This window comes from Lissotriton helveticus, chromosome 3_1 (assembly GCF_964261635.1).
Source record: "Lissotriton helveticus chromosome 3_1, aLisHel1.1, whole genome shotgun sequence".
NCBI lineage: Eukaryota > Metazoa > Chordata > Amphibia > Caudata > Salamandridae > Lissotriton > Lissotriton helveticus.
This window is the reverse complement of record NC_136061.1, coordinates 191,390,348-191,417,577: the sequence shown is the minus strand read 5'-3', so window position 1 is coordinate 191,417,577 and position 27,230 is coordinate 191,390,348. Positions and strand designations below refer to the sequence as shown.

The 27,230-nt window shown below is 44.8% G+C and overlaps 1 protein-coding gene and 1 long non-coding RNA gene across 3 annotated transcripts in view; one reads left to right on the top strand and one right to left on the bottom strand.

The window, feature by feature from the left end:
* Window positions 1–588: 588 nt before the first annotated feature.
* LOC144822270 (uncharacterized) lies at window positions 589–19,450 on the bottom strand. Its single transcript, XR_013608594.1, has 2 exons — window positions 19,317–19,450; window positions 589–1,641 (listed from the first exon to the last, which is right to left on the bottom strand). It is a non-coding gene; the product is annotated as an uncharacterized LOC144822270 (long non-coding RNA).
* A 175-nt stretch (window positions 19,451–19,625) lies between these two features.
* Window positions 19,626–27,230, top strand: part of POM121 (POM121 transmembrane nucleoporin) — a 107,444-nt gene continuing 99,839 nt past the window's right edge. Inside the window, exons 1-4 of one of the 2 annotated variants that reach the window (XM_078679588.1) lie at window positions 19,626–19,879; window positions 22,323–22,535; window positions 23,422–23,577; window positions 24,043–24,123. In XM_078679588.1, coding sequence (XP_078535714.1) covers window positions 19,872–19,879; window positions 22,323–22,535; window positions 23,422–23,577; window positions 24,043–24,123 — 458 coding nt within the window. In that variant the 5' untranslated portion in view covers window positions 19,626–19,871. Of the gene's footprint in view, window positions 19,880–20,477; window positions 21,011–22,322; window positions 22,536–23,421; window positions 23,578–24,042; window positions 24,124–27,230 lie in introns of those variants that run through there. The other variant, XM_078679587.1, reaches the window with a different exon arrangement.

Here is a 27,230-nt window from a genome sequence, read left to right as displayed (position 1 = left end):
AAAACTGCTCACCTTCAAAGAACTGGAAAACAAAAGGCACTCGTTGAGCGACGAGATGCAAGAAATGAACACTATCTGCAGATATCCAGATATGAATACTATCGGCAGGGCGGTGACTGCTGAATAGGAAAACTTCGAGAAAGTTGGAGGTTATGAATGCTTTGGAGAACGATGATTGGTTGAGCATGATGTCAGTGGGTGTGAGAGCTGTGATTGGTCATGTTGGATGTGAGCATGCGCTAATGGAATGAAATACGTTGGGGGTACACGGCCAGATGGTGGGGCGTATTATGCGCCTGCGCACCAGAAACACGCATGCGCTAATAGAAACACGCATGCGCAAAGTAAAGGAAACACGTAGGGGGTACACACCAAGATGGGGTTCGGATATCGATAGAACACCAGCGCTTCCTTGTAGTTGCAAGGCATTGTCAGGAGGGCGACACTATCTTAATAAGGCCGATGGGGTAGGATTAATATAGGATATTAATCGCGGGGTACGGGTGCTCGCCTAAAGCGCGTCCGCCATGTTGGACCGCTAGGCCACGCCCCCCCAAATAGGTGTTTAAGAGTTGTTTTTAACTGAGATTGTATGTCCCATACATAGTTTATTAGGAGTGGTAGTATAAATGTTACATTGTGGTAAACATCAACGATTAATGATAGCTTAGATGACCAGACATAGTCTATTTGGAAGACATGTCATGATACATTTTGAGGTGTTCCATTAGGGAAGGTAAGGTTATTGGAAAGTTCAAACCTAGATAAGATCAACAGGTGCACAAATAAAGAGAACAGTACTGGGAGGAATAGGATGTGGCATGATGTTAAACACAGGTAAATGTTATCTGGCAGTTGGTTGATGGAAAGTGGGGAACTCCACATCTTCCTCCTCTGATGGGTGTTGTGCCTCCCCTGCAGTTGGTGGTGTTTGTATGGAAGACATCTGAGGCACACACACATCTGAGCCAAAAGATTGGGCTCTCCTGTGCCCACCAGCATTTGTCTGTGCTAGTAAAGCAGCCACCAAATTCCTCACACGGTTCAGGTGGCTTGCCAACAAAGCAAGACGTTGCGATTGAGGTCTCCGATTGTTGTTCTGTAGGTGTTCAACTTCCGCTCCATGGATCCCATGATGTTGAGGATGGCCCCCACCTGCATGGCAACGTCACTGGTGTCTTAAGTAGAGGGCTAATGGTGTTCCCTCTGCACCAGGACACCAGCTATGTCAGTTAGGGACTCATCAATCCCATGGAGTCAGTGTAGGTGGCAGTTATAGCCTTAGTCATACTCTTATTAGGGCTTGGACACCTACGGACTCCTTCTAGGATGCCCGCTGTGGTCTCCACCCCCGTCTGCACCTCATCAGCCATTTGCTGCTGGACTCCTACCACAAGCTGTTGAAATTCACCTTGGGAGTACTCGGGGTCCTCAGCAGGGACTGCAAAGCTAGATGGAATATAGGCTGTGGATGGCAGTTTCTCTGGAGACCCTGCAGCAACGTCTTCACTTGACCTGAGGTGGGAAATCTACAGAGTCCAGAAGTTGTTAGAAGGTTTCATCATCCATAGGTGGCAGGTTGCTGTCCTCATCAGGTTGGTCATCAAGGAAAGGCTGCTCTACAGGAGGTGTTGTTTGTCCCTATGGAAAAAGATAGGAATGTGTCAATAATTATCCATTATAGATGTAAACATAAGTGATTTTGGTGACATTCAGACAGAATTTCTTCTTTTTCAAGTACACATGGATATGTGGACATGTTACTAGAAGTAGATTAGGCTATGTTAGACTATTGTTGCCTTTCACATAGCAATGCCTTGATATTTTTCAAAAAACCTCTGTATAAACAAGATGGACAATTTGTTTAATGACACATGCTACGCTGCTCGGCAGTTTGCTGGCCTGCACTGCCTGAAAGAGTGAGTAGCATATAACATATAACATTGTTTTTCAGGTTTGTGCCTATATGGATGTTACATTAGCTTTTTGACATCACTGCTGATACCATTGCACCTTGTCACCAGGGTGCCGGCATTCCCTCTAACCATCAGTTAACACCACAGCAGTATCCAAGTCATGCTGAAATATCTTACAAATTGTCCTGCACTTAGTCTTTCACACAGTAAAACACACCAATCTACCTTGCTATACGGTCTAGCATGCAATTGTGCCAAAAATATGGCATAGGAGTCATATTAGACACACATCCACATAACTCTACACAGCAAACAACCTTGCTACACTGCAGGAATGCGTAAGGATATGCACATACCATACTATAATTTTTGTGGAATACAGTATTATCCTAGCACATATTCATCTGTGGAGTCCAAAACAGTAGACACTGTTAACCGTCTCTGAAGGGGAAGTCCACCATCAAAATTAAAAATATGCAAAATCTCAAGTTCACTCCATTTCCTCAGAGCCAAGATGGTGATCAGCAGAGTCCCACAAATGTCTTTCCTCGGCCCCACTCACTTGTGCTTGTACATGACTCATCTGGCAATCATCATTCAGACCTAGGGAGTCTCCTTGTTCTCACACACTCAGATCATACATTGACTCTCTGAAGACACCAACATGTGTTACATTATATATATTTTTTTTAATATATATTCTTCATTAAGATTTGTATGATAAAAGAAACGTCTAGGACATCGCCCCATCCTGGCTACTTCCCAATCCACCTTACTCACAACATTTGTTACATTATGCTACTGTCCAGCATGCCCACCTGTATGTGAGAGTAATGGGTCATACTGATCTTCATTAGATGTTAGTGAGGATATTCTGCAACATATACCTACTGTGGTTGCCCACACTACTAGGCCCAAACCCCTCACCCTTGAATTATCCTAAAAAACTGCCCATCGTCTTGAACACATAGCTCACCCTGAGACTTCACAATTCCCTATTTCACATGTTGCATATTCAGACTTCTCTTCTTCTGGTCCCTCCTGCAATTGGCGAGACAATCCCCAGGCCCTAATCACATGTTGACAGTTGTACATCGATGCCATCTACCACAGCATTTCTGCATAGCTGCAACACAAGTGGCAAACTATCATACAAAGCAGTGCCTGGCTATTACTCAGCCTGCCTTGCGGCACACACATCATCCCTCACCTTCTAAGGTACAATGGCTGCCCATTCAGTGATACTGCTAGTCAATGTGCTCAGACACACCTCCAAAGCACATTACTACCAGGCGCCCACCTAGCTCACACACCATCTGCGATTCCAAAACAAAATCATGAACCTCTGCTGTGCATGACATTCATTCACACCCACCCCCCATGTCCATTTGAGCAAGACAGGACGTAGATTGGTTTCTTAAATGGCAGACAACACCTTCTTAAAATCACAGCCAGCACATCAGGATAGCTGCGAGCAACATGGTTTAGTGCTAGTGAATGCACACGTGGCTCATGTGTTACTACCTGGGGAGCCTTCACATACTCAGCACATGGCTCCCCGCTCGGGTGAGAGGCTTACCCTCTGGCAAACCACATTCCATTCCATTATTTGACATTCCACTGTTGGCTGCGTCGCCCCAAGACAAGCACACTTGCTGCATGGTGCAAGTGGGCCTGCATTGTCACTGACATATCTGCAAAGTTTCCAAAATACATGTATGATGTGCTGCTCCAGTCCAGGGGTTTTGCTTTGTATTGAGGGACTTGTAGTCTTGGTCAATTATGTTGTACATTACACTACAAGTCCCAGAATTCAGATTATAACCTAGACCTGGGCAGCACATTACGCATGGACGTCAGAAACTTGGCAGGGCTGGACTAGGTCGAAAAAATGTCACTTCCCAAGTAAAATATATTTATGTGATGGATGAGTTAATATGTGTGCCATTCCTGTCCTTTTCCTTGCACACAGCGTAGTGGAACACAGCAAAAGGTGTGTTGCTGCATGACAGTTTTGACAATATGGTCCCTTGTTTTCACTTACCCTGTAGTTCTTCCTGGTCCTCAACTGCAGCACTATACTGTCCTTTCACTCCTGCCAGCAACTCTGTTGGAATGAATGACTCCACCTGCTCCTCCAGTGGGTCTAACTACTTCTGGACATCAGTTCCTCCTCCGGTCCTCATTCCTGCCCTCCGGTTCTTGGCCAGTTTCTCTTTGGTCCTCCAACTATAATCATGCCACCTCTACTTTCACTCCGGCATTGTCTTTTCTGTTTGCCCTACACTGTTGATCTTAACAACTATGGACTGCCAAATGGCTTACTTCTTTCCTATTGTTCAATTTGGAGGTGACAAAGAGAAGGTGTTCATTATTTGTCACCTCAGCTACTAATATTTGATTCTCCTCCTCAGTGAAATCCCTCTTCCCCTGGTCTCCTATCTGGTATTGGGACTGTTGCCCTCCCGACTGGTGGATGGTACTCCCTCCAATTTTTAAAGTTATTTCGGGTCTGCTGTTCTGTCTTTTGAAATGTGTGTTTTTTTTTACGCTTCACGCCACACAACGCACTCCTAAGTGATGCAATGCAGATTTGCGGCACTTACAAGTGACACGCAAATCAGCTTTGTGACCTGTAGGTGGCATTTTCTTTATGACACGTTGTGTCATTTTTTTCCGAAGATGCATCAGAAGTTTTGCCACAGCTTTGGAGCTTCTACCATGATGCTCGTACCTTAAATATGATGCATCCATGCTTCAAGTAAATGGCGCGACAAAGCGCAAGCTTTTTTGACGCAACGCAGTGTTGTGTCAAAATTCATAAATATGCCTCTAGGGGCTAGATGTGGGTAATCCAGAAATACAGAGTCCTTAATAGCGAATTTTACCGATTAGTTATTAAAAGAATCGGTAAAAATTACAGAATCGGTATAAATCGCTAAAAAATAGCGATTTGGAATGGATCGGTAAAAAAAAATTACAGAAACCCCATTACCGAATCGTTAATACCAAATCGTTAAATACCAATTCAGTAATTTAAAAATTCGCTAATTGTGGAATCAGCCGATCCTGTGCATCCCCATTACCTCCCAAACAGGAAGTGGCCACACCCAAGCAGCTGCACTGAACCTGGAGCTGACTGTGAGGCAGGGAGCAGAGAAGCCAGGAGCAACACAGCTTTATTTTGCAACCAAAACCAAGCAAAATTGCAAACCAGGAGAGGGAGAAGGAAGCAGCTGAAAGGAAAATAAAATAAAAATTTAGCGAGAGGGAGCTGGAGGTCCTCATTGAAGATGTCACCAAGGACCATGATAAGTTGTTTGTAAAGCACTCCCTGCACGTGTCAGAGTCTCAAAAAAGGCAGATCTGGCTTGCAATTCAGAACAAAATCAATGCCATCGGAGTCACCCAGCGCTTCATTGAGGATCTTAAAAAACAGATGGTACGATTTGAGGAAGACTACTAAGGCGAGGATGGCAGAGCGGCAGAAGCAGGCCAGCAAAACTGGTGGAGAGAGGAACACAGCACCTGCACCAACTGCTTTGGAGCTCCTGGTTGAGTCCACTCTCCAGCCGGAGAGTATGAGTGGGGTTGGCGACGCAGACAGCTCAGCCAGAGCTGCCAACAAACAAGGTAAGACCCCTCTCCCTACCTGCAATCCCCAGAGAGGCATAGGGACTCCCACTCCAGTACATGTTTTACTCATAACCTGCAATGCATTATGGGAGATGTAGTCAGAACTAACACCAGTCAGACCAGCAAACCCAAAGGCATGTGACACCAATTAGCAAGCATAGGACAGTCAGTGTGATTGGCAGGCATTACATTTATTACTATGCAAATGCTGCCAGATAAGTGAGCATATCTACATTCTGTCTTCACAGGCGAGCCATCTCGCAGTGCAGCAGAGGGGAGCAGAGGAAAGGCACCCAGGCCAGAGAGGAGACAAAAGGAGGAGGACCAGTCGCCTGCAGGTCACACCACCCCACCACCACCACCACCATCAACGCCACGACCACCACCATCACCACAGCTACCATCAACGCCACCACGCCACAATCAACACCACCACCACCGTCAGGCAGGAGGCATGCAGTGGCCACCCTCCAGCAGATGGAAGTGTCCGAGGAGGACAGTACAGGGGTCCAACAGTCTACAGTGGCTGATGATGGCAACAGGGCAGGATCACGGTCCCCAACAGAGCGCGCCCACACATCTTCCAGACGCCACAGGGCAAGGGCAGCCAGTCCTCACTTCCAGGGCGAAGATGACAGTGTGTTTGCTGGGCTTGAAGGTAACATGCTGAAGGGCAAGCGCCTTCAAGGGAGAGCAATCAGGTCAGTGCAGCGGGAGATGACACACATGAATGCCCACATGCATCGCATAGAGAAGGGCCTCAGTGCCATGAACACCACCATGGCGGAGGGCATGAGTGACGTGGCGGAGGCTGTGGGGCTGCTCAGCAGTAAGTTAGAGGAGGACCGTCTGTCTAGGCGCAGGGAGAGGCAGAAACTGGATAATTACACCAAGGCAGTGAACCGCCTATCCACTACAACCTCTCTCTTCTGCAGACGCTCGCTAGCCATGCAGGAGGAGATGGCACACTGCAGCCGGGATTTGGCTAGGGGGGCTGGTCACAGTGACCACTGCACTTGAAGTGCTCCAAACAGACAAGGTGGCCACTACAGCTGATGGGGGGGGGGGGAAGTGAGGAGGCTACTAGCCGTAGTAGCATCATGCCTCCTCCCACAGAGACCAGGAGGCGCAGCGAACGCCACAGCGCTGTCCCTGGACAGACAGACAGTGCGGACAGTGGGGCAAAGGAACGTGGCAGTGCAGCGCTTGGGCGCAAGAAGTAGAGCAAGCCATGATATGGTTGTACTGAAATGGGTGATGTAACCCATGTTTGTATGGACACTGCTTTTGATCTTGGTGGTGTGCTCTGATCATTAAACACCATCACTCAAATACAGTAACTGGCTATGTCTATTTACTCACTCAGAAATAGTTGGATGTTATCTCGGCCCGTCTGTGTCTCCCATCCGGTGCTGCTGCCACACCTGCTGCGCTGTGCTCTGGCTGTAGACAGTCCTCACCCTCGTCCTCAGAGTCAGTTAGTTCCACTGCTGTTCCTTTCTTTGTGGCAAGGCTATGCAGCATTGCACATGTTGCTATTATTTTGCAGCAGATGATGGGGCGGTACTGACGTGCACCTCCACGTTTGTGGAGGCAACAGAACCTTCTTTTTAGTAGTCTAAAGGTGCGCTCCACAATGTTGCGCGTGCTTTTATGTGCCACATTATATCTCCTCTCACTTTGGGTGGATGGGTTGAGGTATGGAGTTAGGATAAATGACCGCACGGCATATGCGCGGTCACCTAAATGGGAAAGAAAGTGCCATTAATTTGAATCACCAATACATTCATCCAAGCTATACATCAGGGTGTGTTACATTGATTTACCTAGCAGGTATCCTTCTCCGAATTCACCAGCAGCCAGACGTGTACAGGGCTCGAAAAATCCAAAAAATGGTACTAGTCCTGAAGGACTAGTACCTTAAAAAATGTCCTCGACCTAACTGCAACCTACTTGACCTCCGTCTCTGAAAGTGGAGCAAATGTGACAAGATAACAAGATTTAAAGGCATCTTTATTGCTCATTAACTTTGTGAGCAATAAAAATGCCTTTAAATCTTGTTATCTTGTCACATTTGTTCCGTTTTCAAAGAGGACAAAAGTTGGTTTGTTTTCCTACTCACCAGAAAGGGCGAGTAGGACCTAAAAACAGCTCAACCTTGTTAAATTTAGCTCGACTATGCGAGTGGTCGAGTGGAATTTTCGAGCCCTGGTGTATAGATCCCACTGTTCCTGAATATGTAGGAGTCATGGGTACTTCCTGGAAATTTGGCCAAAATGTCAGTAATGATGTAGTCTGCATCACATATCAGCTGTACGTTGATGGAATGAGTGGATTTGCGGTTGCGGTATATGTATTCTCTAGCTGCAGGTGGGCAGATTGGTATGTGGGTCCCATCAATGCACCCTATTACATGTGGGAACTGTGCCTTTTGGTAGAAATCCAGCTTGGTCTTCTGTAGTTCCGCCTGTGTATGTAGTGATGCCTTCTCTGCATCATTGCATCCAAAAAGGAGTTGAAGAAACGGGACAGGCAACTCTGTGGCACACCACCTGCCACAGCTATCAAACCCTGGTAACTTCCGGATGCAAGTAGGTGCAGGCTACAGAGCACCTGCACATGTGTTGGTATGGCATGCGCCCTTGGTGTCTGTTGCTCCAGGTATGGGTGCAGGTCCCGTACCAGGTCTAGGATGGTTTGTGGGTGTAGCCTGTACCTATCATGGATTTCTGCCTCAGTCAATTGGAACAGTGTGACACGCAGTGTGTACACACGCTGTTCCCGTCTCCAAACCCTCAGTCCTGCTGCTCGCAAACTTAGCCACCTAGCTATGACGTAGAGGGCCGCCATTGTGTTCACACTTTTGCATTTTGGAACTGTTTTTATGCACTGCACCTGATTACCACCTGCTCTGGGTCAGTGGTAATTACCGATTCTTAAATACCGATTTGACAAATTCGGTATCACAGATTTTTTGTACATCGCATTAGTGATTTGTTACCGATTTCTTATTTACCGATTCAGTATTTTGGTGTTTCGGTGTCAGCCGATCGGTAAATAAGGAATCGGTAACTGGTTTCCCTTAAATTTACTGATTCGTTATTAGCAATGGCATTCGGTAATACCTACATCGCACATGGCTAAATACCGGTCGGTAACGCTGAAATTTACCGAATTTCGGCGTTACCGACCGGTATTAAGCCACCTACATCTAGCCCTAGATGTTTTCTGTAACATAACGGGTTGAAGGACTGCAAGTGATATTAAAGAAAGGCTTGCTAATGGTGAGATGGATGTGTGGGGTCGTGCAAAGTGGAAAAGCCTAGTATAAAATACTCTTTAACTGTGAAGTAATGTTGTTGGAATGGTGAAGTATAGACACTGAATGTGTTTTGTTGCCAGAGATTATATCTGGATGTATGAAGTTGTGATAATATTTACGATCTTTTTGTTTAAGCAATATATATATGTTTATTTTACATTTGAGTTTTTAACGACAGAGAAAGAATAATACAAACAGCTTGGATGAAATTTTCCAACTGTGATAAACTCACGAAAAACAAGTCTGAACCCCTGCTTAAATGTGTTACCAGTGATGGAAACATTTTCGTGGTAAATATTCAAAAGCATAGAGTTGACTTCCCATAAGACAGTGCTGCTCACGTTAATCAGGAAAGAATTTCCTGAACAAATAATGCATGACTGGGGCAAATCCTTTTCAGGTTGATGGCAGACCATTTTTTCACCTCTGCCCATTATTTGGGACTTTTTCCTTCTTGATCTACTTCTTCCATCTAATCTTCTAGTGTTCTGAAAGAAGCTTAAAACATTTCACTACACTTAGTTATTAAGACCCATGAAACCATACTGCAAATTCTAACATCAGGGAACTTGCATCTTGGGAATGTCAGCAGTAGCCGAATAGCCAAATGGACAGTTGTTCTGCAGAGCAGAGACATCAAGTGTCTTCCAGTCACCCCTTCTGATCCCGTCCTAACTTTTGTCTCATCACAGGGAACGCATTACAAATGCACCGTAGAAGTTACTAACATGTCTCGTCCAATTATTAATCCATGTCCCCAGGGAAAAGTTTTGCCCACGTACACAACATATGTAGCAGACAGAAACTCGCACTTAGAGGACAACAAATATATTGAAGGCATAGGGATCTATAATCATATACATCTACATGGATGATAATGGGTACCAGTCACTGGCATTTTGACATCAAAAACAAGCAATAGTTGTACCCAATATGCAGAATTGGAAGCACTCATGATAGCTTTTATGCATGCCAAAGAGCAATTTTGAGAGACCACAACACAGATAAACATTGTCAGTGACTCAAACCGTGCCTTCCAAAGCTGCACCATCTACCTCAATGACTGGGCCACACAAGTATTCCGTGGTTCAGACAGGGGACCGGCCAAATATGAAAATGTCTGGAGAATGGCACATGGCACTGCATCCTACTTTTACAAAATAATGTGACAAAAATAAAAGCACATCACAAACAAGCATTAAAAATGCAATAGGTCTCGCCTTTTATTCAGTTAAAGCCATTTGCTGTGCTATACAATACCGTTCGCAAAGCAAATGGGTTTAACTTAATTAAAGGTGAGAGCTATTGCATTTTCAATGCTTGTTTAGTTTGTCCTTCACAAGGGGGAAAAGGTAATACTGTCCCTACTATTGCAAAAGTGAACTTTTTCAATGGGTGGAAAAAGTGTGTCCAGAGAAAGAAACAAATAAATAAAATTATGTTGGTTTTCCTAGGAATGTGCAAATTCCTTGTTGCGGACTTGCGGTGTGGCTTTTTGTTTCTGTGAAACATATACATTTCCATCAGCATTTAAAACCAATTTAGGCACACAGCTCAAGAAAATGTATTGCGAATTAGCAAAGATTAGTGAAATCCGCAGAACCTTTGTGATCCGGGTCCGGCGCCTTGAAATAACCAACATCCCTCGAGAAGCGAGGCCCCCTTCCTCCAGAGGCTTGGGTGGCCAAGCCTGTGGGGTAGGGCGTCATGTTGAGAACACCTGCTGATCTCACAGTCCGTTCCTAGAAACCCCCGGCAGTGGGAGGGCCAGAACCTTGTCTCAGACACTCTGTTCCTCAGCAGAGACCTGACCTACTCTGCTCTTGTCCTCTGGCACAGGTGAGATCAGCACACTCCGTGCTGACCCATAGGACCCTCGGCCACGATGCCCCCCCGCTCGGAGGGCGTAGCCCCCTTATTAGCGAAGGTTAGAGCATGAGGAGAGCTGACCGTGCTGCTCCCGTTTGCATTGGCTTCCCTTCAAGGAAAGGGCCCGGCTGCGCCCGTGCGCCGCATGTTTTGCATCAAAAGAGGTGTTTTTCCAACTGTACATCTTTAGGCATTACCTAAAACATAACATGCATTGTAAAGCGCTCATTCACCCCCAAAGAGGCATCTTGGTGCCGAATAACAGATATGTATTGTTACCCATTTCAGTGGTACTCATTTTATCGACCTCAGAAGGATGAGCGGCTGAGTGGATCCGCACACACAGCATAATCGAGCACTCAATTTGTGAAGCACGCATTCACCACGAAAGAGATTGTTGGTGCCGTTATCTGGTGTTTATCAGTACCTTGTCAATGGTGCACTTTGCATCGATCCTTGAAGGATGAATGACTGGCCGAGCCCCCCAAGGATTTAAACCTTTTATTACGTGGTTAAACAGAGACGCCTCCGATGGGTTCAGGAGTCCACCGAACTACCAGAAATGCCCACTCGCAGACAACCCTAGCCTGTCAAGAGGCCCCTCAATTACAAACAGTGCTTGAAATAGAAAAATAGAAGTGCATGTATTCTGTACCAGAGTGCCTGCTTGTTTCCGAGAGATGCCGGTGCTCTCCAATTAAAAGTATTACATTTCTCTTGAAGTACCGGTTTCTCCCTCACAAAATAAAAAAGTTCCAGTACTCCGTACCGGCCCAATTAAAGCACTGATTTACAAACATCGAGCGTGCCCACATTAAGTCACAGACACCCTGACTTGTCACTTCACGTGCCTGCTGCTAGAAATGGCGCAACAGCCAGGGGGCGTCAAACCGCTTTCGTGCACTATCCTGCATGATTCCCAGTGCACAGCAATATATTTCAAACTTTGATCACAGTGTTCGAGGTTCCCGGCTCCCAGACGATCTCAAGTCTTGCATTCAAACTTCGGATTTTTCTTTGAGCATGTTTAATTATGCATTTATCAATTTAACCATTGCCTACTGAAGAAGGCATCCTCTCCGAAATGCACCGGGTGTGTAATTTAAATCACCTAATTGCCTTCAACAATAATGGAATTCAATAATTGGTGGAAACTGATAAATCCACGTACTTGCGTTTACCTCATTGTCTAGAAGAAGGTCAAATGGAATGCCAGCCTAGAACACTGCCTTGGGTCAACGTTTGAAAATAGTCATTGGTGTTCCATGGGGATCAAATTGTCAGAAAAGTTTCCCCTTTGGGTGAACTTATAAGCTAGCCAGAGCCTAGATCCACATTATTCCATACACAACCAACACTATGTAACACACAAGGAGCAAAAAATGATATGATCATACAGAAATGTACATTTTATTTTGACATATATAAACTAGCTGGCCTCTGTTGTAGCCTCACAGCTTTCCTGTTGACAAAAAGCCACAATCCGAAAGCAGCCCGGGCTGAGCGCGAGAGGGCGGGAGCTGCCCGCGCATGCGCGCTCCAAGCCCCCGGCACCAAAGAGGAGTGCAGCATCTGAAGTCCCGTGTCCCAGGAGGGGGCCCGGGTGAAGACCAGCGCTGCGGAGGGAGATTGAGGTTCGAGACTGACCCCCTGGCTGATGACAGAGACACGGAACACACTAAAAGAGCCCGGTGAGTTTGGGGGGGGGGGGTGCGTGCGTCTGTCTGTGTGTGTGTGTGTGTGTGTGTGTTGTGTGTGCCTGCGTGTGTGCCTGCCTGTGCCTGCGTGTGTGCCTGCCTGTGCCTGTGTGTGCCTGCCTGTGCCTGCGTGTGTGCCTGCCTGTGCATGTGTTGTGAACAGCAGGCCGGGATCGGAGCGCGTGACCTGATCCGATTCCGGCCGGCTGCGTGCGCGTGACAGTCTGTTGTCTCTGCCTAGTCCTTGACAGGGAAAATGACTGAAATGATTGCAATAGATCGCTTTGCGACAGCAGGGGCTTTCGCCCCTGCAATCGCAGGCGCGACCTAAAAAGGACTGTTTGCAGCAGAGAATGCAAGGGCAGATGCCTTTGCTACATAAGAAGCTAGGTGGGGCACAGATTTCTTATATGTAATGTAATGCAATGTAATTGGACACTTGTAGAGCGCAACAGACACTCAAAGGAGCATCATGGCGCTATGCAGATTCCAGAGTTGGAACAAGACTGGGTGGCTGCGGGAGTGGGAAAAGAGTTAGATAAGTGTTTTGCATAAGGCGTCAGGGGCTGAGAAGATCCAGGTTTTTAGGGCTTTCCTGAACAGTGTTTCAGACTGGATCTGACTGGGCTGGTTAAGGAGTTAGTTCCATGCTTTGGAGCCTATCACTGCGAGCGATTTTCCTCCTTCTTTCTTTATAGAAGTGAAACATGTGTTACGGGATTTCCTTCTGGGAAGACTATCCATGAATAGAATACCTCTGTCTGGTGATCTTCATGTGCCTCTAACCCAAAACCTACCCTACCACCTCTTGATGTTAGGCCATGTTTTATACGTTTTATAGTGATGGCTTTCCTTAAATTTGGAGGAATGATTATAGCATTCTCATCGGTTTCTTGGAAACCTGTTAGGTTGAAAGCTGCATCGGCTGAATCAGCCGCAGCTCCACCGGTTTCAGTGACATTTTTGTTTAATGAAAATTGCAGAGCAAGTTTCAAGGAAACAAAGATAAGGTGCACTATATTTTGAAACACTGTATCCTTCAACGTTGAACAAACCAAAAAGCTAATACATAAAAATGTTCGTCCTACTCGGCTATGGCGGATATTATACTTTACCCACTCCAGGCGTCTATTGGGGTATTACTGGAAAAAGGGGTCTCTGAGAAAAGCACGACTGAGTTACTCCAGTATCTAGCGTTAAATTAGTGCCTTACCAAACTGTTGGGCGCCATGTAGTGTAGTTCCTATATTCCCAATAGGTTCTGCGCATTGGAATAATCTACACTATAGATTTGACATAGGAGTGACATAGGAGTGAGGTCAGTATGTCTCTATCGAGTATATTAAACTTACTTGTGTGTGTCCGCCAGCTAACTCAGAGGTCACTAGAACCTTTCTCGAATAAACAAGAAGGGATTAGTCTCTGATTTCCTCATCCTGTGACGTCAGACGCCACCAGCGGCCTAGGCTTCTAAACAAAATTTTCTATTATCAACTCACATCGTAACGAACCTTAAATATAAGATTTACTGTTGACCAGATCCGGTGTGGCAGTTAAACAATTGGTGCTTCCGCTGCGCCTTTTTTATTGTGATTAAAGATTTACTCGTGCCGAATTTTAAATGATATCGACAAGGAGAAGCCATCAAGCCGCTTCTATGCTTAACCTTTTATATTAAACAAGGCTATCTCTACATACAGGATATCCTTGGATTTGACATTTTAATGAAAACTTCTGATCTTCATATTCGTTTTTATCGATCCCTATATCAATGAAATTGGGACCTTTTAAAAAATCTACTATAAGCCAACCGTATTAAGAAAATAAGCGACTTTTTAAAGTTTGTTTACAGACTCCACTTAATAATTAGTTGTGTTGTAATAATTTCCTGAAGAAGGCGTCCACTACGCCGAAACTCGCGTCAAATTATTACTACCTGATTTATTTTTGATTGTATAACTGTATTGTTTTTTTCGATTAGATCATTACTGTCTGATTTATTATTGATTGTATAATTCTATTTCTTTCTGACTGTAGTTTTACCTGATTTTATGAATTGAGATTTCGAGTTATAATTGGAATGTATTATGATTATTGGTTTTAATTAATGATGTATTAAATAATGATGTATTAAAAATATGATACTTACCTTTATGGACATTGTTTTTTGTCATTGGTTTCTGTGATACCCTCCGCCTATATATTTGTATCTACTATGATTGCCTAGGAATTGTTTTTTTCACATATGTTAGTCTCTGACGTCCGCATAAACATGACAACTTTTTTTCCCCTAGAACCGGAATAATATAGATAACTATTTCACTCAGTCAATCGTGCATGCTTCGTTTCTACAGAGTTTGCACAGAAATAGAGAGACAGGCGTTTCAATAAAACGGGTTTATTGAACAGTCTTCTTCCTCATGCAAGAGAGGTGAACTGCTACAATGGTTATCAACAGAATGCGAAGTATAACGCGTACAGCGTAAACAGTAATATAAAATAATACTGTAATAGAATGGTCGGTTGCCATGACATACATAAATAACACAGGCTAAAATACTCAACTGGTGCTTCTAAAATACGCCTACCTCAGTGTACCTAACCTAGGTCTAGTACAGGGGAAGTAGGTGCTGTCTTTAGCATAGGTTTAGTTTTGCCAAGAATTGCCAAAGGTTTCTCTAGGTTCTAATCAGCTCCATACCTTAGAAGGAGAGAGGTTGGTATCTCTTTCTCGGGACTCGATTTCCCAACACTCCGCAAGGGGAGTCAGAAACACTGGAGCTGGATTCTCGGCAGGAGGATGACAGCTTCGGATCAGTGCATCAGCTGGAGAGTTTGCTTCCGTCGGCACTTGCTGTAGCGAGCTGCGTCGTGCAAGTAGGTAGTCGAACTGCACCGAACCACACCGTGCTTTCCTATAGCAAGTGAAGGTATATTTATACCTTGAAGTCAGGTATTGACCATACAGAATCCTCCTCACTAGTGATGGGGATATTTAAGCTGTTTAAAAGTTCAAAGTGGCAATTAAAATCCCTGCCAATTATTATGTGCGAGGTCTTGGGGAGGGTATGTAAAAAATGTGTCCAACAATCTAAAACCTGCGAAGTCAACCCCTGTTTCACTGGACGTGAATAGGTATTTATGAGCGCTATTTTCATGTCATTGTTAAAACTTAAAAGGATACACTGGATATCAGGGGACAGCGTTTCTATCACTTTAGTTTTACACCCCAAGTGTGTTCCAACCCAAGTGCATAAGCCGCCCGAAGGTCTCCCCCTGAGCCCTTGTGTAGCTGGGATGGAGTATGCTACATACCCCACTCTGTAAGGGGGAACCCTTAACCAAGTTTCCTGGAACAGACAGATCTCATGGGCATCTACATAGGCGCCCCAGTCTGGAAGGTCCAATTTCGAACCAAGACCTGCTAGGTTCCAAGATAAAATCTTAATACTCTGCTCTAATACTATGTGGCAACCAGGATTATTCTGCTCTAAGACCCCACTCTGCTGTATGTTCATAGGGATAGCCATTATCAAATCTTCGTGCTCCGGTGACTCCTGTGTCGGTCGGGCAGAGTTACTTTGTACACAGTTAGGAGTAGACCGAGCTTCAGTTAGGGGAGTTATCTTTAGAGAGGATGGTGAGGCTTGTTTACCAGGGTTTTGATCTTCTAGATAGCAGAGATCGGTATAAGTATTCGAGACCGGGCTCAAATTTTCATAGAAGGGAACTAGTCAGTCGACCAGGTCCAGAGTACTGAAGCGATTGTTTACAGATATAATAAAATACTCCCGATTTCCCCAATCTTGGACTGAATGTGACGGGACATTGTTCTGTGCACGCCTTTCCCATTTTTAGGTCGCGCTCTCGAGACCTATTGTCATCGAGATGCCTCTCAAGGGAGACAGACCGGGGCACGCGCGGCGATTCTGGTTTGTGGACGCGCCTGCCACAAAGCGTGCACAGCTGGCTCGAGTCAACAGTGTGAACGCGCGAAATTGCAGTGCAGCATGAAACCAAACAGGCCTTCGCGTTTAGAGCTTCATGGCCCACCTGGTGCTGTGTTGTGTAACACGCCCCAGCCACACATCATGTGTCAGGCTGTGTGGACAGTCTAGTCACATTATATAATCACACCGCCCAGACCACCACCAAACCCATCCTTCACTCTCCCTTACAGCTACGCACGTTTATATTGACAACAATAAACAATAACGCCCCTCTGACTGCCCCATCCTCACCCTTTAACTGGCTGGTACTGAAAAAATGACTGTACATACAAATTAGACATTTTTAGATGATTGTATTTTTCTCTCCTTTTTAAGTTACTATGCATTATATATACTCGTCGCCTAACCCGTGAGATATACAAATGCTTTCCTGTGTAAAGCACTTAAACATGCCTTGGGATGATGTCCACTCTATACAAAACAATTGACTAAATACTGCTCTGTTATTCTGTGCATGACACCTGTCATACGTGTCGTGTGTCCCTATACACTTTAACACAATTACCGAATATTTACTCCAACCCCAGCAGCTTAATAATAGGCAGCCCTCCACCCCGGGTGCTTCTCACCTTCCACCCCTGCCCAGCCCCCCCCTGCCCCCCTCCCCCGGCCATGGCCCTCCCCGGCCAGTGCTGCCCCTGACCCAGGCGTGCACTCAACTGCTTTGCCAGTATGTGGGTGTGCAAATGTGTTCCCTGCAATCACATTCCCACAATGACGCAAGTTATAACACTTGCGCATCCCCAAAGTCTGTGTCGCCACTTGGTCTGAGTGTTGTTTTTATAATAATTCCCTTAGGTGGTTTTTGTTCTTGAATGAGCAAACATTGGTTTGGAAGTAAAAACTTCTTTAAAGTCCGTCTCCTGTTCAATAATTTCCCATCTGTTGAAAATTTGATAACACAAATTTCCCTGCGTCTTAGGTCTCATCACCTTCCTGAGCGATTGGTCACGTTGTATGTTTCTCACTTTCTGTTTCGCAGTCACTACAATTTCCTTTGGGTACCCTTGTTGCGGATATTGTTGTGACATTTCTTCAATGTAACTGTCACTTGTGTCACCATCAAGTTATCCTCTTAATTCTAATAAATTGTGATAGTGGTAAGTGGTTCTTCAAAGAGGGAGGGTGAAAACTTTTGAAGTGAAGCGAATTATTTCGATCTGTTTACTTTCTGTAAACTTTTGTTTGCAAGCGACCTTGAGGTAATTCAAACAGAATATCCAGATAGTTGACGGATGATTGCCTGATTGTAGGGGTGAATTTGATGTGAATTTAATGTGCCAATACATTCTTCTAATTGTTTTTTCGGGCCATGCCACAGTAGTAGAATATCAACAATATATCTAAGATATACAAGTACATGATCTGTCAAAGATTCATTCTGAAGAATATATGTATCTTCATATCTTACCATTACAATATTTGCATAGATAGGGGTCCCTGTAAAACGTATCAAAGTGCCAGTGCATTGCAAAAAGAACTGTTCCTTCCAGGCAAAGTAACTGTGATACAGACTAAACTGCAGAAGTTCCAGTAAGAAAATGTGATGTGACTCTTAATAATCACTCTTCAACAGCATCCACTCAACTGCCTCTATACCTTCAGAGTGCAGAATGGATGTGTACAGCAGTACAACATCAATGGCCAGGTGTTTTCATCAATAGATCTTTGTATTTGATTCAGTTTATTCAGACAGTCCGTTGTGTCTTGAATGTAGGATACCCATATATCTGCCCTAGCCATCTGTGCATTATAGAAGGCAGGGTATCACCCTAAACATGAGTTTCTTGGAGGCATGCTATCGATATTCTTTTAGGTAAACAAACACCTGTCTCCGCTATTCGAGCATTGCCATACCTCGCAAATTCCAGGTAAGCAATTTCATCATGGGGGAAATCACAGTAACTCGTGGTTGGTGTTGCCTTTTTGTCCCCATCTTCCCTCCATAGAGAGGAGCTTCGCAGTAATAGACTGTACTTCAGACATGGATGCCCTAAACGCCCCTAAACCTTTGCAGAACACACATAACTGGTCTAAACCCCACCTCCTCCCCCCACTCTCTGGGCAGTGATACAGAGCCATACCTCCTATTATCCTGGAGAGCTAGCATCCGATCCCCCACCCCATTCCCTTCCCCACAAATTCCCAAAAGAAGAATAACTATCCACTGCATCATCGGCCATAACCTTGTGCTGAATGTTCTCAGATCTCTGTGTGCAGTGGTCATGTTCCCTTAAGTAAATGCCTTGCCAGCGTCCGAGCAATCGCCTGGTGATACCAATGAATGTAAAAGGATTTTTTTCCACCTGTGACAACTCGGTCTTCAATTGTATCAATATAATTTAAAAAATACTGTTTACCTATATTCCACTTTATGGGTGGGTTAAAAATGGTTAAGGAGATGTTAAGGAAAAGGTATGAGATGTACACATACTGGCACAAAATAGGACCTAACTCCAACCCAACCACAACAGAAGTTCTTTTGAAACTAAACACTAACATTGTACAGGTGGATCAATTATTCTGTAGTAAATGCCAACACCCTAGTAGTAGCACGCAACTCCAACTTCAGATACGACTGAGACTTTTTACCTTCTAGTTAATACCCAAAACATGTTTCCTTTACTTGGAGAGAAAAAAACTCTGAAAAGTAGTGTCTCCCAAGTTGTGTAAATCTGTATATTATAACTACGTCGCAGCCCTCTGCAGATTCCTCAGGAAGGATTTGCTCTCTCTCCATTATAATCTCGACAACATGCAAAAGGCAAAGAAAGATTCTCCAAACGTAAAGTGAGGAGTACTATAAATATGACATAAATGAACAATAGTACCCACGTCGAAGAAAGTCTCTGGAAAATAGAAGTACCTCACTCAGAAACAAAGTAATAGTCGTTGATAGTGGTATAATCCGGGAATTTTGGGGAGAACTTGTATTCCAATAGAAATATATCTAAAACTGACGTAACTTTGCCTCACGTTCTCGCTAACCCGCATTGGTGCACAAATCTGAAGACTGTGCCGAAATCAAAGAAGGTGGCATGTACTAGACGTAAGTACGTGAACACGTAGCAAGCCGCACACTGGACCGCTGGAAAAATACAGAACAGATACTTCCAAGATGGCCGGCCCTTCCTTCTTTTGACGTCATCAGTGGCTGCGTATACTATATGTATGTAGATCAATACGCATACATGTGCAGGGATCACACGCGCTCCTGGACGTAGACGAACCGTTAAACCATAGCCTCCAGACAGACACCCTAAAAGCACCAAAATTGCAACAACAACAAAAATAACTTATGAAGTGGTGGGTTAATACTTGCGTCGGCTCCCAGTCACCAGAATATGATCCGCTAAACAGCCAAGATCAGTGAAATTAGCAGGCACTCCGCACACACTGGAAATGTGCACCTAACACCAGCATGCAAAGGTAAGTGCTCCAAAACGTCGCCAAAACTGTTACGTTCACACACTATAAGGGCTCAACAATTCAGCATAAAAGTATAATCAAGCACAATAAATAACAAGAAAACACGTACACTCGTCAGTGATAGGACATGCTATATGAATGCAGTTCCAATTACATTTTAGACAAACCGACTCAATCAGCTAGGCGGCAGACTGACTGCCTACCGCTAGAAAATAGCGTCAGCCCTATTTGAAGGGAGCATAGTCTCGTGATTGGTGGAAACTGTGATGACTCGTTCTCATGCCTATGTGAAATGTAGTTTTTGTTTTACTGTTTATTTAGTGGCTGCTCTGGGTTTGCAGTAAAGAAATGAGTAGCAAAATGTTGTACTTTAGTATGTAATATTTCTTCTTTGAATTAACGCATAATCGGAGACTCCTGTCCTGCCATAGCAATTGAAAATTCTTAACGGGCCAGCTAAATTTTTTTGTATTGTCCAAACGGTTGTCTTTTTCTTTTAAATTATGTTTTCCTTTAGGGGGACTACGGTGCTGTAGTCTTTCTACGCTATCAATCGTTTGCGAGCCTAATACGTCCGTTCGTGAACATCTGTACCTCTGGTCCCTCTTCTGTGTTCGGGTAAATTGCGCATCACTCTCCAACATGAGACTCCGAAGTGTTGCTAAGCTGCGGTGACGCGGCACGCAGGGCCGTGCTCCCTAGCGCGGGGCAGGTCGGGATATTTAAGGTGTCCCGCGCGCGGCCCGTGATGGTTCCTGCAGCCGGGCGCCTGAGCGCGACCTTGGTGCTCGTGCGGCACCGCGCGCGGGGGGCTGTCTGGGCCGCGTTTCTGTTACTAGGGGTTGGCTTGTTCCTACCCTCTTGGGCAGTGGTGTCACTTCTGCTGCTTGCGGGCGGCGCTTGGTGCCTGCACACTGGGCCTCCGGGGCTGTGTCTGCTGCCGGAGCCCCCGCCCAAAGCCTGTGCAAACGGCGGCCCTTCTCCCTCTCCTCGCATCATGCTTATGGGCAGCTACCTCGGCCACCCTGAGGCAGGCGTCGAGGGGGCCCGGGGTCAGCAGCAGCGTTTGCGAGAGGCATTACACCGGCCGAACCTCGCCGTACCAAGCCCGCAGCGGAGGCTTAGTTACGGGTAAGGGCGATGGCACTTGAGAGTGCGGGTCTTTAATTCATAGTTTGTGTTTGTGCCATATGACTCTCTAAAGCTTAGGGCAATAGGTGCTTTTAGTGTCCATAATAAAATTGGAAGGATTCTGTGTAGCAGTAAACTTGTAAAGAGCAGTCCTAAGAGCATCCCTCTTAACCCCATAAGTTAACAATCACGATGGGGGTAAGTGGTTTTGGAGGGTGTTTCTAATGAAGTAAATGAAGGTAAACACGGTTTACAGGGCTGGCATGGGAGGCATTTTGCTTGTTTGAGCGGGTGGCGTGCGTTGAAAGGTGTTACAGTGGTATGCATGAGAGAGCGCACCTGTGGTTTGGTTTTTGTTGGAATCAACGCGAGCACAAGCAGCTTGAGAATATCTAGAAGCTTTGAAGGGTTGAGTGAGCACTCAATTTGTAGGTGTTTCTTGGGACGCAATTCTAATTGCCAGGTGAGCCGTTATGATACTGTTTTCATTTTGAATAGGTGAACAATATTTACTGGCACGTCTATTGGGTTACAGGCGATGCGTTACATAGAAATAAAATGATATGTCTGTAATAATGAAGCAGGTCTGCAGGGGTTAGCTTCGATAAATGAAGCTTTGTGACAGCCGGCAGTAACCGTGATTACAACAGTCATTCATTCACTGTTTTACAATACCTATTTGCTACTGTATGTCCTACGGGAGACATCCGCTCGGAGTTGAAAATGTCGCCCTCTGCTGGTGGATGTGATGTATGCTTGATTCTTGATAGGTGTCTGCGAATGACGGTGCTGTCAAAAGCTGTATAAAGTTCAAATGCGGGTAATACACGTCTTGAGTGGCGCATGGTTTCGATCTTTTGCACACCTTTTTTTGTGACGTCACAATCCAAGCCCTGCATCACATCCTACTGACCTAGCAATATATTTCTTCGAATGAAGAGCGCATTTGTGGGGTGGGGTAGAAAGTGTGCGGATCAATATGCCAGGGTGAACACGAAGCACTCCTTTCAACATCTGCCAGGTTAGAGGCTCCCGGCTAGTTCTTCTGATTACAAATATTAAAGTTTGCAAAGTAATTTTCTAATGAGGGGGAGATTTTTCTTCACGTAGCGCAGAGCTGGAGAATGTCACTTTGTCACCGATTTTCTTTAACATCTAAATATATTACATTGTGTCTGTTCTACACACGATTGTATTAAATAGAATGCTTGGCGAGTTTCAGAGTTTGCTGCTGCTTTCTCCAGCATCTGATAGTTTAATGTGCTGGAATGGCCTTGCTTAGTTGCCCAGTATTTCATTATTTTCCTTTCAGAGAGCTCCCAAGTATGAACCGCTTTGCTCTGACGCCTAGACGGCGGTACCCTATTCAACAGACACAGTATGCTATGACGGGGGCAATGCCTACGGTGCGCTGGGATGGCTACCAACGCAAGAACGTGTTAACTGCAAAAAACGCCACAGTGATCCACAGTCCAGTTACAGTGAAGATTGCTCCCCCAGATAGCAAGATTGCCCGCTCTCCCATGTAAGTGTTTAGCGTCTATGTGCTGTTTTTGTGCAGACAGCTGCACATTTTCGATAAGCATTAATATTTTGTAGCTACCCTTGCACTGAATGTGAACATTTTGATTAAAGTGACTTATACTTGTTCAATTGTCTACATATTTGGCTTCCTGTATGCATTGCTGTGATTGCACCTGATGATGTCTTATAGACTTCAACTTTAAATCAAACTGTTGGTGGTACCAATGGTTCTTTTGTTGAAGCATTGTGTTTATAGCTGTTGTGCAACTCAAAGCTTGCTTAAATTGCTGCATGCTTTTTTGCAATTAATTCTTATAACCTGTTTTCCATTTGTTGATGATCTAAAAGTGGATTTTGTTATATAGTTGGGAACACCCTTCTACCCCTTACCCATATCCCTCTCCCCAAACCATATAGGCCCGGCAAAATAAACTTACGAGAAACCCCTCCCAGATCTACCTCTCTCCACACAGCCCAACTTTCCCCCCCCCCCCCCCCAAATAACCCTTACCCTAATCTTTGCAACTCAATTCATCTCTCATCTCACTTTATTCATGCACTATACCTGCCAGCCTGAGTCTGTTAAATTAACCTAGCTGAATGCGTGTAGTATAATAATGTTACGACATCTTAATGTTATCTTCTATCTGATCTCTCCAATACCCATTCTGTTCATTGTTGTTTTTAATGTACTGTACTTATTTGCTTTTTCTTTTTGATACATTTGTCCTGTATTCTTTTGACTATCATACCTACAATGTATAGCGCTCTGATACCCTTGGGTGAAGCCAGCGCTATATAAAACTTCAATAAATAAAAAAAGCACGGAATAGCGTCACTGCCAAAAATGTAAAGTTAGTAGTCTCACTGAATTCTTGTCTCTGCAGCTTTGACCAGTTGACATCTCCAGTATTTAAATCTGCGGAAAACGTCATACCAGACCCATGTGCGAGAGAGACTGTGCTTAATGCCCTGAAAGCAAGTCGAAAGAGGGTTGTGGAAGAAGACATAACACGTTTAGATGGCCAGGAAAACAAACGGAGGTAAACGGGTATTACCTTAAGTGCGATATGGATCCTAGTTACAAAGCCCATTTTTTCAGCAGCCTTTCTAACTATGATTCAGTTTTCATTGAGCTGCTATGCGGGGTCCGTCTTGCTGCCATGACCCTTCCATGTTTTTAACATGGTAAGCCTTTCTAGTACTAGCTGTCGTGTTATAATTTAATAAACGCAGAAGTGATCAGCGATGAAGCATGTTGCATTCAGCTAGTCTTTTAATGTGGCTTGTGGATTTCCCTACAGTAGATGGTTACTGGCTTTGCTCTAGGTATTGTGTTCTCCCATGGCCCATATGGACTGTATTCTACCATTACCTTGGTATGCTTAGTGCTTTGATTTCTATGTGATATGTATAGTGTCTCTAGAATAGTTGTGATTGTTTCTGAAATGGAATCTTGTTCTGTTATCTCCTATTTTATTTGCTTATGCTATGTCCATCTTATACAGACGGCATGACAGCAGTGGCAGTGGACAGTCTGCATTTGAATCCCTAGTGGCAAACGGCTCGCCTGCGTCCCTGATACCAAAGTAAGTAAGAAGGAAAAAGTCACATGGATAAACTGTTTCATATAGGGATGGGGGGGGGGGGGTTGCATTTGGAATATTCGTGGATGCGTGTAAGGCTTGTTGGTCGTTGCTGATCTAGTTTAAGGCGAGAGCTTATCTAGTCTAGAGACAAACTGATTCTTCTCGAGATTTTCCTTTTTCACAGTATTGCAACAACCTTCTTCTTTAAGCTGATTTCTAAGTATTCCCTTTTCTTTTTGTCGATGATGGTCTTTGTTATGAGGCATGACGGTTTTCCTTAATAGATAATATTGTTTCAAGTGCTTTTTACATAACTGATGTATTACAAGCCAGAGAATAGTAAAGTAACACAAGTAATACACAAGGTTAACAACCAGTGCCCTGAGTTAATAATGTTCAGCACATAGTAGTGAACTGGGGCTTGCAATTTCTTTAAGTTAAGAGAAGATCATTTCAAAGATGGGTGAGTTATCTGTGGCATGGCAGATGGGACTAGGTAGAGCGGTTCAGAACATTCTAGAGTAGGACCGATTCTTGAGGAATCGGTGAGGTATGGGATTTTGAATGATGGGTAGAATCCATGCAAGTACTTTTGTCATAAGCAATATGAGGCATTTGTCTCTGTAGGGGTGCTGTTATAAATCTTTATTGATGAACTTTTTAAAGTCGCGGAGTGCAAGCCGAGTACAATTTTGCTATCGAGCACTCTATCTACCAGAAATGGTTACCACCTTTGCCTTAATTTAGCAATATTGCAGTAGATGGAGGGGCTCCTTCAGGAGTAGGAATTGTTGAACAGCTCTGGCTTCTTTTGTTAATTTTAAGCTGTCTCAGAGTAATACGGCTTTGACTCTGGAAAGCAGCTTTTCGATTGGAAAATGGTGCTGTTTCGGTTAATCATCCAACGTCATCTGGATATTAATTAGTCCCACCTTAGTACTGCTTTTTAGGTCTCTCCTGAGCCAGCGCATATGCTGCTCCGGCGAGACATTTAGTAAGTGGGCTCTTAAAAGTCCAACCACACGCTTTTGCTGGCATCAAGCTTGCGGTTACGTGTGCAAGCACATGCACAGCCACCATCTGGCTTTCCTCGCAGCACCCGTGCAGCGTGCCTCGCTCCGCCCCGCCCCTCCACCACCACAGAGCGTGTCCCCACGATCGATTTCGCAGCTGCGTTACTTTTACTTCTTATCTCCTATGCCCCATTTAAACTTAAATAATGGCGGTCTCGTGGCGTCATATAAAGCGGGTCACCCAAATCTTTTGTTTTTAATTTATTTTTCAGCGCATCTGGCGGCAGCTGAGCTTTCCTATAGCATGCACTGCCAAATTCCTTATTAATAAAATGCAGCACGCCGAACTTGTGTGTTTTATGGTGGCATATCGCTGAGGCACCTGTTCGTCAGCCTCCCAACACTGTTCCGCTTCACAGCCTGGCCCCAGGCCATTCCGTTACCACCCCCTAACCCCCCCCCCCCGCGCCGGCCTTTATCTGCGTTGCAGCATGTATGCTTTATCCTTGATTCAGCCCAGACCATTCTGCATTCCTTCCCTGGTACGTCCCACTTCAGGCTGCGTAAATCCTCTGCATGTGTATACGGTAACATCATGTTGCTCTTGTCTGTGCTTAACTAGTTACGTGCTGGGTTCTTTTAGGGTTCTTTTAGTAGAGTTTCTGTTCACTAGCTGTTCCAGAGATGAAAAGTTAATTTATATTTTATAAAATGCAGCACGCAAAGCTTAATTTTTATCAGCACTGTTTTCTGAGTGCGCCTGTTAAGTCTTGTCTCCCAACACCCTTCTGCTATGCAGCTTAACCCTACCCCACTACCTCCCTGTGTTGGCCTCGTAAATGCTTGTTATTACAAGACACTGGCTAACCGCTACAGCAGTCAAACCGGACCTAAAAATCTGCCCAATTTTTTTCCTACCCAAAAATGTTACAGAAAATGTAGAGTTTATGAAGGTCTTCCAGGGGATATGAGAAGCAGATTGTGTTTTATTGCCTGTAAACTGATGTTTAATAAGCATTTACAGTCGCACTTCAAAGCAAGTCATTCTGGTCGTGTCACAGTGCTCCCGCCCTGTCGTCCAAATTGGTTTATGAGATGACCACGCTTCAAAGCACTTCATTACGGCGTCTGGGGTCGGCAGGCACAGGTTTAAAGCCGCTCTGCTAGCACAGCGAGACTGTATGCATGTCGTGTCTATGGAATGAACTGTCTCTTTTCCCGTCTTACATCCTCAGGTTAGCTTATAATGCAAAGGTAATCAGGGCTCTCAAAATCCCAAAAATGGTACTAGCCCTGCAGGACTAGTACCTTGAAAAATCTTCTCGACCTTACTGCAACCTACTTGACCTCCGTCTCTGAAAGTGGAGCAAATGTGACAAGATAACAAGATTTAAAGTCCTCTTTATTGCTCATTAACTTTGTGAGCAATAAAAATGCCTTTAAATCTTGTTATTGTCACATTTGCTCCGTTTTCACAGGCAGAGGACAAAAGTTAGTTTGTCTTCCTACTCGCCAGAAAGGGAGAGTAGTACCTAAAAACAGCTCGCCCTCGTTAAATATGCGAGCGGTCGAGTGGATTTTTTGAGCCCTGGTAATTCAGTGGATGAAAGGCGGACTGCTTTTTGGCCATCACACGGTACCTATGCCGTCTGGCCCATCTGGCAATGCCAGAAGGACTATTTGGTACTGATAAGTGCATTTGTACGATAAATTCTGAAGCGGAGAGCTGAAACGTGCACACACTCTCTCGCCTCCTTATCCGGTTTACCACTTCCACAACCAACAGGCAGGACTTCCACCCATGGGTGTAAGATATCACCCCAGTTTTTGGGATCATGGGAGAAAAGGTGGTGCAATAAAGGGGATAAAAAAAACTCTTCTGAGCGCCTCCAGGTTTAGCGCTTTGCAGAGCCATTAGTACACTTAAGTGTTACCTACGATGCTACCTACGATGGTCCTGCTTTCGACCTTCTGACATGTCCCTAGTACTTGTGACCAATCTGTAGGTTATGCAATGAGGCAGAGTTCTGTGCCTGTGAGGACCAGAGCAGAGCAGGAAAAGGGGAGGGAGTGGTTTACTGCCTGCAGCTTGCC